Source organism: Myxocyprinus asiaticus, chromosome 23 (genome assembly GCF_019703515.2).
Source record: "Myxocyprinus asiaticus isolate MX2 ecotype Aquarium Trade chromosome 23, UBuf_Myxa_2, whole genome shotgun sequence".
Lineage (NCBI taxonomy): Eukaryota > Metazoa > Chordata > Actinopteri > Cypriniformes > Catostomidae > Myxocyprinus > Myxocyprinus asiaticus.
The window spans coordinates 1974476-1990064 of record NC_059366.1 but is presented as its reverse complement, the minus strand read 5'-3'; the positions used below and the strand labels follow the sequence as shown (position 1 = coordinate 1990064).

Below are 15589 nucleotides of genomic sequence, written 5' to 3'. Positions count from 1 at the left end.
CTTTAAGACCAAGCCTATGCAATCTAGAGGGGGTCCAATAGACCCTATGTAAAATTTTAAATTGCATGAGGCGAACCCTTGCGTCTCTGGATGCAGATTTGACATTTTTAGAATCCCAGCCCACTCTCCCTCCTCCAATACCAAATTCAGATCTTTCTCCCACAATCTCTTAAGAGAAGTTGAAGTTCCGTCTCCCAGACTCTGAATTAGTAGGGAGTAATACACCGATGCCTCATGACCTTTTCCAAAAGCAGTAATCACCACTCCCAGAGTATCTGCCACTTTAAGAGGGTGTAAACCACTCCCAAAAACAGTACAGAGCAGGTGGCGCAGCTGTAAATACTTATAGAACTGAGATCTAGGAATCCCAAAAAGTTGAACCAAATTTTGAAAGGATCTCAACACTCCATTCTCATATAGGTCACCAAGTGTAGTAACCCCCCTTCCAATCCACTCTGACCAGCAAAAAGGGGACTTGTTGATGCATAGTTTGGGGTTCAGCCATATGCTCGGGGCAGCATTTAAAAAAATGTTAGAATTAAACAGTCTAGACACTTTTGTGCATACCGAGTTCAAGTGCAAGATAACGGGATGTAACTTAGCTTCTCAGATTAATTTGATAGAAAGGCTCTGCAGTGGTGAAATAGGGGCAAGAACTTCCTGTTCTATACAAAACCAGGGAGGGGTTCTCTCAGGTGGAAGCGACCAATGAGACAAATGTCTGAGACCGAATGCATAATAATAAAATAAAATCTTGGGTAGGCCTAGCCCACCTTTGTCAATCAGCCTATGTAACTTATTGAAATGTAATTTGGGACGCTTACCATTCCAAATGAAAGACTTTGCTATGCTATCAAATTGCTTGAAATAAGAGAAGGGGACATCTACAGGGAGAGACAGCAGTAAGTAATTGAATTTTGGAATACAATTCATTTTAATAACATTAACCTTCCCAATCATAGATAAATGTAATGAAGCCCACCTACTCACATAACTTGAAAACCTTTTTATTAAAGGGTCGAAATTAACTCTAACTAAATCACACAAATTAGCTGGGAAAAAAATTCCCAAATACTTAATGCCCTGTTTGGGCCACTGGAAGGCACCCGGCTGAAAATCCTTTACCGGGCAGTATGCTGTCAGAGCCAAAGCTTCGGATTTAGACCAATTGACTCTGTAACCTGAGAATTTACAAAAGGAATTAATAATTCTGTGGAGGCAAGGCATAGATCTAATGGGGTCGGAGATGAATAATAAAATATCATCTGCGTAAAGCAGAAGCTTATGCACCAGACCTCCCATCATCATCCCTGGAAAATCATGCTCCAGTCTTATTGCGGCTGCTAATGGTTCCAGGGCAAGACAGAACCATAATGGGGAAAGAGGGCAACCTGCCGGGTGCCCCTATCCAGAGTAATTTGTTAATCCATTTGTTTGTACTGCCGCTACCGGGTGTCTATAAAGTAACTTAATCCATTCAATAAAAGTATTCCCGAACCCATACATTTCCAAAATCTTATAAAGATAATCTCATTCTACCATATCAAATGCCTTTTCGGCGTCAAGTGAGATGGCAGCAACCGGAGTCTGATCATTCGCCACTGACCACATGATATTGATGAAACACCTAATGCTATCAGAAGAGCTATGGTCCGAATAAACCCCACCTGATCTATATGTATAAGAGACGTCATAACTTAATCAGTTAACCAGAATTTTTGACAAAATTTTAACATCTAGCTGGATCAGGGAAATTGGATGGTAACTCTTACACTCACTTGCATCTTTGTCCTTTTTAAGAATCAGACTGATCCGGGCTTGTGTCATGGTTGGAGGAAGCTTTCCATTCTTTAATGATTCCGTATAAACTTCTAACAAATGTGGAGCCAGTTCTGTAGCATAAGATCTAAAAAATTCAGCAGCAAAGCCATCTGGCCCCGGAGCCTTGCCTGTAGGCAGGGCCTTAATTACCCGTCAAGCTCCTCCTAGGTTATCTTGGAATCAAGATAATTTTTTTGCTCAGTCATCAGTTTAGGGAGATCTAATGGTTCCACAAAGTTTCTAATATCTTCATCAGTAGACGAAGACGTGAAACTATAAAGATCAAGATAGAATTCTTTAAAAGCCTTATTAATATCAATGGCTGAGGAAAGATTTCACCACCAACATATTTCACTGAGGGAATGGTAGAAAAAGACTCACTCTGCTTTATATATCTAGCCAAAAGCTTCCCTGCTTTGTCCCTCGACTCAAAATATGACTGTCTTGCCCTGAATAGCCAAAATTCCACCTTCCACGACAAAATAGTATTATATCTGTATTTCAATCTGGGTCATCAGACGACATTCGGTGCTTCAGTTCTGTCTTGGTACTTTTAATATTCTCTTCCACTCCACGAGTTCTTGTGCTTTGGATTTTTTGATGAATGAGGCATACTCTATGATCCAACCCCTAAGAACCACCTGGCTCCCAAGCAATGCCCACAGAAGATACCGAGGACCAGTTGGTCTCCATATAAACACTGATTTCAGTCTTTAACATTTGCTGGAAATCAGGATTTTGCAAAAGGGATACATTAAAGCACCAACTATATGATTTATTTTTCTCCGTATGTGGCAACACCTCTAAATTCACCAGGGTGTGATCTGAGAATAATATGTTTCCAATTGAGCAATCAACAACAGATGAAATGAGGGATTTGGATATAAAAAAAATCTATTCTAGAATAAATCTTATGACTGATGAAAAAAATGTATAGTCTCTACCAGATGGGTTCAAAAGTCTCCAAATATCTGTGAGACCAAGATATTTACACATCCTGTGAAGCGTCAATGTTGCTCTAGGGGGCTTACACACTTTTGCTTCACTATGATCAAGGACTTAGCCAATCAAAAGATTAAAGCCTCCTCCCAGTATTATATCATGAGGGGTGCCGGTGGCTTGCAACATCCCTTCAAGATCTATAAAAAAGCCCTGATCATCAACCTTAGGTGCATAAATATTAGCCAAAATCAACCTTTGCCCCTGAATTTCTTCTAAAACAATAATGACTGTTCCTAATTTATCTTTAATCTGTTTGAGACATTTGAATTGTAGATTTTTACTTATCAGTGTAATGACTCCCCTGCTCTTACTTGAGCCAGCACTAAAGAAAACATGTCCACCCCATATCTTCCCAAATGTTTCAGCTTCCTGCAGGGAAAGATGTGTTTCTTGAAGAAACACTATATCATATTTCTTATGTTAAAGAAAAGAAATAGCCTTCCTTCTTTTTATGCAGTGCCCCAACCCATTCACATTCCACGTGGAGAGAGATAATCCACTCATATTAACATTTAACATTTTGACATATTAGAAAAAATAGATTTTGTGTCAAAAATAAAATTATAAAGACCACATTCCCCTTTAGTGCAACAATCAAACCCCTAACTTCCCCTAGAACGAAAAAAAACAAAAAACATGTGCATTAACCCCACGCACGACAGCGCCAACAGTTTATCACTCTAAACTCAAAAAGTCCATGTACACCTGCAAGGGTCCCCGCGACAACTTTGCTGTCGGATTGCTCAAATCAAGTCAAGCTTCTGTACAAACTTTGTGAGACAGAATTACATAACAGAAAATAATCTATAAAACAAACTCCAGCCAATAGGCAGAATAAACACAAATTATGTGTAGATTCATTCACAAAACTGTCTAAAAGGTGTGTTCCTCCACAAAACAAATTCCACCCGCTAGCGGAACCAGCACATAAAATAACAAAAATAAAAAAATACGTATCCTCGGACAGAAAAACTAATGTTCAGTGAGCCGGCTGTTCATGAGTGAAGCAGATGACGTAATACTTCCAATGTCTTGCAAAAAATACTCCACGAAACAAACTCCAGCCAATAGGAGGCTTATGCTTATGTTTCGTGGAGTATTTTTTGCAAGACATTGGAAGGATTACGTCATCTGCTTCACTCATGAACAGTCGGCTCAAAGAATGAGGCGGTTTCATCCACAACTGTCCCGAAGGAGTGTTATTCCACAAAACAAACTCCAGCCGCTAGGCAGAACCAGCACAAAAAGAAGCAAAAAAGGCACACAGCTTCCTCGGATGGTCAAGTGTATGTTCAGCGAGACAGTTCACTTGGAGGCACGTGAGAAACACACCATGACTTCCTCAGTCCATTGATTTAATGAAAGATATCGCTTGTTGTGGGCATGTAAAAATCCATAGTATCTATTCTCAGTTTGGCCGGGAACTTCAGTGTAAAAACGACCCTTCGTCAATGCAAAAGTTTCTTGAAGGAGTGTTATTCCACAAAACAAACTCCAGCCACTAGGTGGAACCAACACAAAAAGAAACAAAAATGTCGCCCAGCTTCCTCATACAGTCGAGTGTATGTACAGCGAGGCAGCACACTTGGGGGCCATATGAAAGTCACCAAATGGTTTACTCACCCCATTGTCTCTGCAAGACATCGCTTGTTGTGGGCATGTAAGGGCATGTAAAGTTTTTGCAGCCATCCTTAGTATATATTCTCAATCTGGCCAGAAACATCAGAGCAAAAGCGATCTTCCGTTGATGTAAGAGTTTCTTGCATTCCTTGAATCGATCGCGTTTCTCTTGTCGAATTCGCAAAATCTGGGAACAAGAAAATGCTGTGATTCTTCTAAGAAAGCTTTCCTTTGCTTCTCACCTCGCGCAACACAAGATCTTTATCAGATGATCTCAGAAATTTGGCCAGAATTGATCAGGGTCTGTCTTCCTCAGCCGATCTGCCTTCCTCAGCCGATCTGCAAGCCGGGACTTTGTGAGCTCGCTCGATTTCCAGCTTATGGCCTGTTATGTCGAGCAGACTCGGAAGAGCTCATCTAGGAATTTCACCATATCTCGGCCTTTGTCATGCTCAGGAATTCCAACAATTTGGACGTTATTTCGCTGGCAACGATTCTCCAAATCCTCCAGTTTTTCCAAAACGCGTTGCAAATCTACTTTGGTTGCTAGCGGATTTGCAGCTAATTCCCTCTCCAATGACTCCAGATAATCGATCCATCTCTTGATGTCCTCGATTCTTGTAACCAACTCAGAGAATTTCGTTTCTGTTGCAGTAATCGATCGACATATTACAGCAAGATCCTCTAAGTCCGCAACGACTTTCGTCAGCATCACTGACATGCTCGTCATTTGGCATTGGATTTCTCCCGCCGCACCGTCCAAATTGAGCCCCTGGTCTACGGGCCCATCCGAGACACCAGCTTGAGCATGTAAGTCTTTTAATATCTCCAGAGCCCAAGGATTTTGAATTCTTTGCCATGTTGACTTCAAAGAACATATATGTAGCAGGGTGTATCGAATCTCATTGGTCCATGACACAGAAATCATCAAAAACTGGCAAAGTGCGCAGAACTCGTCGTTTACATGTCCGCTCCTCGCGTGACGTCACTTGACTCCCGCTAGAGCCCTGCATTTCAGCCCGAGCCCGACGGGTTCTTATTTACGCCCCTAGGGTCGGGCTTCGGGCCAATTTTCACATCATAGTTTACACATGGGCCTTGCATCGGGCTTGTTTTAGGCTCCTCCTCCTTTTTATATTTTAGACATTAATTAGTTAAAAGAAACTATGAGAAGTTGATGATGGTAAAACAAACATAGAAAGACGTTTTATAACCTATCACACTGACACACGACACAGTCTGCTCACGCACACATCACACTGACACACGACACAGTCTGCTCACGCACAGGTTTCCCATGAACTCACGATTCACCTCGCACAGTGTTTAGTGTCTCCGCCAGCAGCAGTAGCAGCGAGCGTGCCTTCAGCGCAGCTGGAAGAGTTATAGAAGAAAGGAGGACTGGATTGAAACCTTCCACTGTGGATGCTGTGCTTTTTCTCCACGATGCTCTGTAAGAGATTGTTCTTCTGGCTGTAGCCATGTTAAAACTAGGAGGCTGTCTTGTTTTTCATTTGATTGGACTTTATTTTCATTAGTCTAACTGTTGGAAGCTATTGGAAATAAGAATGGCCATGTTCTGTGGTGAAGCCTTGATGTTTGAGGTAAGGTAAGATAACCTGCATGTTTTTATTTTATTTTATTTGTTTAGATTGTATAGCCCATTCATTCGTTTTTCCGCACGCCATTGCGAGCAGCAGTGCAGCCTGCCTCAGCTTGTCAAAAATGCCTTTTTACTGTGGTGATGATAAACATTTAAACTAACTTTGTGTGATATGCTTTAAGTGTTTTATATCTATGGATTTTATTGTAGGCAAGTCAAGTGTTGATTTGAGAGGCTAAATTGATCAAACTTGATCAACTCACTGTCGGCCGCTGGCTGCTTGGTCGTCACTTTAAAAAACAAAAACTTAAAAAATGCTCCAAACATTTTCTAAATTAACTTAATAAAGACACGAAAAGAAATATAACTACTTTGCCATTAAAAACAAAACTGAACTATTTTAATGGCTGCAACAGTAGTACAGGCTGTGTAATGAAAAAAAAAAAAAAAAAAAAAAACCACGGGCTCCAGTTGGACTTGGGCCGAGAATTCTGATAAGCTGTCGGACAAGGGGCTAGGGCCTGAGCGTCTCGGGCCAGGGCCGGGCTAGGGCCTAGATTTGAGGCCCGTGCAGGGCACTAGCTCCCGGTACTACTTTTCTTGACAGTAGCTCCTGCCTTCAACACAGCAATCTCATCAGGAATTCTCTCTTAATTGGGAATATTGAATGATGGCAGTTTCTGCTGTCATGAGATCATCAGGAGTAAATGTCTGGCAATACATTTCAGCCTTTGTCTTTTGCATCACTGCATGAATTTTGTCTGCCTTTGTGCCTGGAATGTTGGATGCTTGCAAGGTCTTCCTCTACTGCACAAGCATCTCCTTGACCTTGAACACCCATGCCACAGAGGTTTTAAATCTCCCAAAATCAGAAAAGTAATTTAAGAACATATTGGTAGCATTTAGGGATGGGCACGGAAACCATTTGTAATATTCGATAAACCATGAGGGTTGTCAGGAGTTGGGACTCAGGAATAAATAACTTTTATTACAATGAATATGCATGAAAACTACTCAAAATAGCAGACAATAGTGAGCGATGAGCATAAATAGCAAAATACATACATACATTTTTTTCACTGCCTCTATTTTTAACCCTTGTGTGACCTTCTGGACATTTTTGCCTTTTTTGTTTCTTCTATCATTTTGGCTGTGTTAATGCCAGTGACTTAAATTTTGCCAAAGGTATGTATTTTGGGGGGAATTTTGATATTTCAACCTCAGTTCCTATAATACATCTATAATACAAGATTTACACAAAATAGTTACACTCAGGACCTTAAGGACAAAAATGTCCCCATTGCAATATTTGATCCCAGTGCCATTAAAGCATAAAAGCATGAATTCTATGATATTATGCTTTCATTCTGGAGCCCTGGCTTCAAAATTTTAATTTGTAATATTTTCCACCAGATAGCACCATTTTTCTCATGTTTAGCCTATACATGCTTTTTTCCTATTTTCTGTTTGCTGTATTATAGACCACTGCAGACTAATTGAATAAATGATGGAGCTAAAATTGTCTGGGTGTGTTGGTATGGATGTCAGAGTTTGTTTTGTATGTGTATATTGAGAAATTTGTGTGTGTGTGTGTGTGTGTGTGTGTTTATTCTACACTGTGGGGACCAAATGTCCCCACAAGGATAGTAAAACCTGAGATCACCTACATTGTGGGGACCAGCCAGCGGTCCCCACAAGGGAAACGGCTTATTAAACATACTAAATGATGTTTATTTGAAAATGTAAAAATGCAGAAAGGTTTCTGTGAGGGTTAGGTTTAGGGGTAGGGTTAGGGCATAGAAATTATCGTTAGATCTGTATAAAATCCAAAAAATGCATGGAAGTCCATGGAGAGTACCCACAATGATATAAAAACATAGTGTGTGTGTGTGTGTGTGTGTGTGTGTGTGTGTGTGTGTGTGTGTGTGTAAAAAAAACAATAGTGGCATTATGTAAACAAACTGGCATTTAAAGGGTTAAAATCCTGAAAATGAATGAATATTTGGTAGTTATGATCAGGACTGATGTTGGTTAAAAGTCAGTGAAAGTGGAAAATAATTTTAATATGTTATATTTTATGGCAGTTTTTTTGACGTGGACATTTTTGTCCTCTAAGTTACTGAGTGTGAGGAATTTTATTTTATTTTATTTATTTATTTATTTATTTTAAATCTGACAATGCACAAAAAAACAATAATGCATCAAAATCAATGTTGTTGCTAATTATTGACATACCCCAGGCTGTGATAATCCCCCCCCCCCAAAAAAAAATTTCCCTTTAGCATTTAGTATATGGAAAAAAAAAATAAATAATAAAAAACAACAGTGGCATTCAAACTGGCATTTAAAGGGTTAAAATCCTGAAAATGAATGAATATTTGGTAGTTATGATCAGGACTGATGTTGGTTAAAAAAATTTACTCATTGAAAGTGGAAAATAATATTAATATATCATATTATTATGGCAGTTTTTTGACACTGACATTTGTGTCCTCTAAGGACCTCTGAGTAACTTTTTTAAATTGACGCACAAGGGTTAAACAACAGAAAATACGTAATATAAGTGCCAAACCTGATATGTGCTTTGCCTGGGTAGGTTGTCATTCCCGTAAGGCAGCAAATACTAGTATAATCATGTGTGTGGCGTTACACTGCTTGGTTTATTGCCATCTTTGGGATACTTCGGGATTTTTAAATGGTTTCGTAAATTGTGGAATTGTTGTCTGCACACCTGAGCAAAAGGAAAAAATATATATATTGTCTTACCATTTATCAAGTGCTGAAACCAGTTCGTGATTTTGTATTTGAATACAGGTGCATCAACCACTTAACCAAATGTTGTTTTAAGAGAAATTTGGTTCCCTTCTTTCATCTATTACATGCCAAGCACTCTTCAACACTCAGACCTCTGGATGCCTCATCAGCTGGATTCAAACTTTTCTTAATGTGTCTCCACAGCACAACATCTGTCGCATTCCTTATAACAGCTTCAATGTTCGCTTCAAATATGTGGAACCTCTTGGTTTTATTTTGGATATTCTGTATGTCAGAACGGCTATGCGATCTGTCCAAGACACTGATGTATCCAGATTAATCTGCAAATCCTTATTGAGCATTTTATCTCAAAAAGCCAGAATGTAGGTGGCCTGGGTAGCTCAGCGAGTAAAGACGCTGACTACCACCCCTGGAGTCAGGGCATGCTGAGTGACTCCAGCCAGGTCTCCTAAGCAACAAAATCGGCCCGGTTGCTAGGGAGGGTAAAGTCATATGGGGTAACCTCCTCGTGGTCACTATAATGTGGTTCGCTCTCGGTGGGGCGTGTGGTGAGTTGTGCGTGGATGCCGTGGAGAATAGCGTGAAGCCTCCACACGTGCTGTCTCAGCGGTAACGCACTCAACAAGCCATGTGATAAGATGCACAGGTTGACGGTCTCAGATGCGGAGGCAACTGAGATTCATCCTCCGCCACCTGGATTGAGGCGAGTCACTACGCCACCATGAGGACTTAGAGCGCATTGGGAATCGGGTATTCCAAATTGGGGAGAAAAAGGGGAGGAAAAAAAAAAGCCAGAATGTAAGCTCCAGCCTTGGAAGTGTCATCTGCTTCAGTGGGGCAACTCTAGATTTACACAACATAAATGCAACTAACTAATCTTTCTGTTGTTCACCAACCTTAAGTATGACACTGTCCCATAGCCATATCATTCACTGGCATCTGTGAAATGGTGCAACTATGCACATGCGGATGGTCCAAACTAGTAATTTGGCTCCATTAAGCAATTTATATTCAGTGCTGCTATACATTGTAAGTTAACCAGCCACTTTGACCATTGTTGAGAGAAGATGCATTTGCACATTTCCTGCAACACCAGTTTCACAGACAGAGTAAATTGTGAAAGGAAACCCAAGGGATCGTAGATGGAACTGACCACATGCCATGTCTTGTTTGAGGGTGCTCCTTTATGGAGAACCTTAAAGGACTAGTTAACCCAAAAATGAAAATTCTCTCATCATTTACTCACCCTCATGCCTTCCTAGATGTGTATGACTTTCTTTCTTCAGTAGAACACAGATGCAGTTGACGTATCCAAATCAGCCGAATGAGGCATCTATGCTCCTCTGTTGTAAACAACACTGCACTTCTGTATTTTCAGTTTAGTCAGTTCTCGCATGAACTTGCCAATGAGCTTACGCCACACGAGAGGCTGCGTGACCTCGACCCTCGTGAATATTTAGTAAAAAAAGTTTTAAATATTGATCTATTTTTTTTACACACACCTAGCGTTTAGGGTGATTAAATTATGAGAGAATTTATATTTTTAGGTGAACTATTCCTGAACATGTTACTTCAACTACACATGTACTTTAGTGCTTTCTCTTAAAAAAACAAAAAACAAAACATTGTATCATGTTTGCAGTGGTTATAATGTATTTGACCATTTTTATACCACCGGGGCTCATTTTCATTCTTGCCTAGGGCCCTGGCAATATCAGATTCACAGAATGTATGAAAACTGTAGAAAGCATGTCAATATGAAAATAAAACCAAATCCTGGAAATGTTAAGCAATTTTGAAATCCTGGTCAGATGCTTTATCTACTTGAATGGGGAAAGACTGAAATCTCCAAAACAGTTGGTCAAGATTCCGATCAGTTTATTTCAAATCAGCAGTAAAATCTGACACAATGGTATCATAAATTGTGTTTCCTTAGCTCAGATCGTGCAAAAAAAAATATTTTGTCGGCTATTCCAGCAGAAGTGCATGCACATTCTCGAGTTAACTGACAATTTAATGTCTCTATAAAAAAGATGATTGGCTCTTCTACCTGAAAGGCAGGACTTCCTTTTTCTACACCCACCATACTGAGAAGAAAATAGCTGCAGGCTTTGCTCCTAAAAGGGGTAGAAGCTCCAAACTAACATTAAAGTTATAGGGAGCGCTTTACCTAACTCTTTCCTAACCTTAAAGGAATAGTTCACCCAAAAATGAAAATTTGCTGATAATTTACTCACCCTCAGGCCATCCAAGATGTATCTGAGTTTCTTTCTTCATCAAAACAGAATTTAAGATTTGTAGAATTTCATTTAAGGCCTCCTCCTTTAAACAATGCAAGTGAATGTACTCCATTTTTTGACGGTCCAAAATGCATATTTAGGGTGCATCAAAATAATCCACATGATTCCAGTCGACAAATAAAGTTATTCTGAACCCAAACGATTGATTATTTTTAGAAACAAAACAATACTTACATACTTTTTAACTACAAATGTTCACTTCCGAACATCTCTGTGACGAGCACTCATGAGAGGGACGACATAAGCTCATTGGTAAGGTCACACGTCACGTGGAAGAGGAGGCAGGATGCGCATCATTGTTTACAAGAGGACCAGCGCTGTACAAAAGTTTGATTGTCTTTGCTGTAGATTTGTATTGTTCAGAATGGTCGTTTGGTGTGTGTATCCTGGATGCTACAACCTTCAGAAACCCCAAAGAAAATGCACGCCGGGAAAAATATTAACTTTTTATCAATTGCTTATACATGATCATGAGCGATTGAAGCTCTGGCTTATTGCGCTGAACCTGGATGTCAGTACACCCCTACATTCTCTCAAATATTGGAGGGTGTGCAGTGAACATTTTACCCCTGAGATTTTCAGACCATCGAAAGAAACAAAGGGTCGATATCTGAATTCATCGGCTGTGCTCGTGCTGTTTTTCCAACAAACTCAGGTATGTGTGAAAACTTTGTCATTGTCACACCTCCCTCAGTGAGATAATTCACCGCCTTTCTAATTAAACCCAATTTCTAATTCACCGCACCTGCACTCAATTCACTCGCTCATCACTGCCTGCATAAATACATATGTGAAGCTTCTTCTGTGTGACATCACCTGTACCATTGATCTCACTGTGTAAACCCTGTAAATCCTGTGAATCTCAGTAAACGCTCTGAGATTGGTTTCACTAACTTGTGTGGCTTGAATTCCTGACAGTCATATATCCCGTATATTTCTGCTAAAGAAAAAGCACAAGTAGATAACGCAACGAAATTGCCCCGAAATAAAGGATGGTTATTTCCTGCAGTAATGTTTTTTACTATTATTATTTGGAAATTATTTTTTATTTTATATTGTTTTGAAATTGTTTTGGACTGTTTTGGTTTGTGAACGCACTTGGCCTGTGGTCTGTGCAAGTTTCTCTTGTAAACAATGACCCGCTTCCTGCCGCCTCCACCTTACCAATGAGCTTACGTCATCCCTCTCATGAGCGCACGTCACATAGATGTACGGAAGCGAACATTTGAAGTTAAAAAGTATATAAATATTGTTTTGTTTCTAAAAATAATCAATCGTTTGGGTTCAGAAGAACATTATTTGTCGACTGGAGTCGTGTGAATTATTTTGATGCACCCTAAATATGCATTTTGGACCATCAAAAGTACATTGCATTGTTTAAAGGAGGAGGCCTGAAATCCTAAAAATCTTAAATTCTGTTTTGATGAAGAAAGAAACTCAAACACATCTTGGATGGCCTGAGGGTGAGTTAATTATAAGCAAATTTTATTTTGGGGTGAAATATTCCTTTAACCGTGAGTGGAAGTGACACCTCCTTTTGGAGTTGGTGCAACCCCCTTTTGGAATAATCACACCCCCTTCTGGAGTAACCCCACCCTATTTTGGATATTCCACCCCCATTTGTAGGTCTACGGCCTGCAGCTATACCTACTTGACCATACTGGCCATTCCAATTTCTCCAGTTAATTTTAATACAATTGGTCTGTCTTAGCTAAACTGTCTCTGAAAAAGAGGACATATGGTTACCCTACTTAAGAGGGTGGAGCTTAAGTGCCATCTGCCAATGAACTGGTGCGATTTTATAAGGGCCTCAGCAATCGTCACTCCTGACAGAGATTCCATACCATACTGATGCAGTGTATTGTTTCATTACTCAGGGAACTGGGATTGTATACTTAATCCATATATTTTATAAATTTTTCCTCACAGATTCAAGCATGTATGCACATTTCCTGTTTGAAACATTTGACACAAACAAGAATGGCTGTTTGAGTTTTAAGGTAAGCATTAGCCATTTGAGGTATTAAGAAATGTTCTCTTGTTGGTGAATAACAAATGTAAACCACTACAGTAAAGCTTGTTCTGTTCTCTAGAGTTTTACAGTACAGCTTCCTCTATTACTACTGTTGTTAATTTTACAGGAGTTTGTTGCTGGACTGTCCCTCATCCTAAGAGGGTCAATAAATGATCGACTTAGTTGGGCATTTAATTTCTATGATCTTGATAAAGATGGGTGCATTACAAAAGAGGTACATCATCTGAAAGTTTGATTGGTCAGCATTCACAGAAATATAGCGTAGTTCAGTTTCCAAAGCGACAAATGTATATATATTTACCAGTAAGTGTATGTGTTTCCGGTTTCTCAGGAGATGATAAACGTTGTGAAATCGATTTATGATATGATGGGGAGATTCACGTATCCCTGCATGCAGGATGATACTCCCAGAGAACATGTGGAAAACTTCTTTCAGGTAAATCTAAACACATGTGAATCTGAAGTATTGATGAATCACCACTTGCAAGATCTGAACTTACAACCGTTCTAATAACAACACAGATTTTTGACCACAAGGATGAAACATTTCACAAAGTGTTACTTAATGGTACCTCCACAGTGGCAATTTCATTCTTACTTTACCTGTAGTGAAATATTCCTTTTCAGGTACTTGCAATTAGAACAATGCAGTGCATATTGCATTCTGTCAATTTATTATAAAAAAACAAAAATGCAAGAATAAAAAACACAGTAAAGATACAATTATTAAAAAAAAGAATTAATCATGTAAATTAACTTATGAAAACTGAAAAACAAACGAAGGCTGAACACTGAAGCAATACTGTATTATGTATTGTAATATCAGTATTGTATACTGAAGCAGTACTGTAAAAAAATAAATCACTATTTCACTATTACATTTTGTACTGGGCTGGCACCTAATGTAGCATGAGTACAGTATGGCTTTACATTCTGTACTTTTCAGTATCTCTAGAGAGGCATTCTTTGCCCTATACCATTTTGTTTTGTGAAAAGTACAGAACATGCAAAACACATTAACAAGGTTACACATTTGTCAAAGTTGAGTTATGACCAAAATCGGGTCTCTAAGACTAGGCTATAATCTGTCCAGTGACAGACAGGTTTGGCTTAACTATGCTTAGATACAGAGGAAAACTACAGTAAAGTAACTACAAAATTCTCAATAAAACCAAATTACTCCACAGCCAGTTTCACTGATGGTGTAGTGACTGTGCTTTGCCTTTGAAGGGCGGTATTATGAAATGACCTATCTTAGGTACTCTAACCCTGCATTCCAAATGGGATAAATTAGCCTCTGAAAGGCACTTCGAAGGGCCATTGCATGTTGTAGTAGAGTCATTCCAATTTGAAGTGCTGCTCCGAAGGATGCTTCGAAATAAATGTATTTGAAGAGTTTAACTAATAGACACTTTGCTCCCAAGTGGACAGGAACTGGACCATACAACACAAACCTGCAGGATTTCCAAATGCAACATAAATAATCAATCTGCAGTTGCAAACAAATACATTGACAACCCTTTATCTCCATGGTTTATAAAAGCCTTTAATTATTATAATAAACTTTAAAAAAAAAAATTAAACCACTTTTTTTTTTTTTTTCTGGTTATTGTATACTTAAAATTAATTTAATTTATTATTCTAAAGGAACACAAATAAAAGAGGTAGGATACACAGTGGATACGAAGTGCTCACTCTGGAGATTAAACTCTTAGAAGAGATTAGGGCATAGGGATGAGCACTTCGGAATGGAATGTACCACAAGGCTTTCTAAGGTTGACCCTTATTTAGGCTATATTTTTATATAGCATTTATGAGTTTTGGCTTACATCCTGAACTATACACCACCACGTTCTTTATGTGCTCTGCTTTCCCAGAAAATGGACAGAAAACATGATGGTGTGATTACCATTGAAGAGTTCATTGAGTCATGTCAAAAGGTCAGTATCTGTTATTAATTATAACCATCATACTATAAAACATGAAACTGTTAAGATTCTTTCTTTTCCTTTCATCTCAGGATGAGAATATCATGCAGTCGTTGCGGCTGTTTGACAGTGTCTTTTAGGTGTGTGTGCCCGGCCTGTGGATATTAATTCAGTCGAACATTCTTTACTCCATAAAATCTGCTGCCATTCTTGTGCAAATGTTGCATTGAATTTGTATTTCAGCTTTGAAATCAGTAAGATTTTGCAAATGTTTCTAAAGCAACCATTCAGTATAGGGCTTTTGGTCAATAATTTATTAATTCTGATTGATATCGATTTATCTAATATCACCCATAATTCCCTTTGTTTATTTATGCACAGATATAGGACTTTGACTAGGCCATTCCAAAACTTTAATTTTCTGGTAGAGAGCACAATTCATGTTTCCCTCAGTTGTTGCAAGTCACAGAGTCACGTGACGCTATGCGAGGGTTAGTCACTTAAA

General features: G+C 39.1%; 1 protein-coding gene across 1 annotated transcript in view; it reads left to right on the top strand.

The window, feature by feature from the left end:
* LOC127413636 (Kv channel-interacting protein 2) overlaps window positions 1–15374 on the top strand; it is a 56197-nt gene extending 40823 nt beyond the window's left edge. Inside the window, exons 4-8 of the mRNA XM_051650923.1 lie at window positions 13051–13121; window positions 13263–13370; window positions 13488–13592; window positions 15034–15096; window positions 15177–15374. Coding sequence (XP_051506883.1) covers window positions 13051–13121; window positions 13263–13370; window positions 13488–13592; window positions 15034–15096; window positions 15177–15224 — 395 coding nt within the window. The 3' untranslated portion in view covers window positions 15225–15374. The remainder of the gene's footprint in view (window positions 1–13050; window positions 13122–13262; window positions 13371–13487; window positions 13593–15033; window positions 15097–15176) is intronic.
* The last annotated feature ends 215 nt before the right edge of the window (window positions 15375–15589 follow it).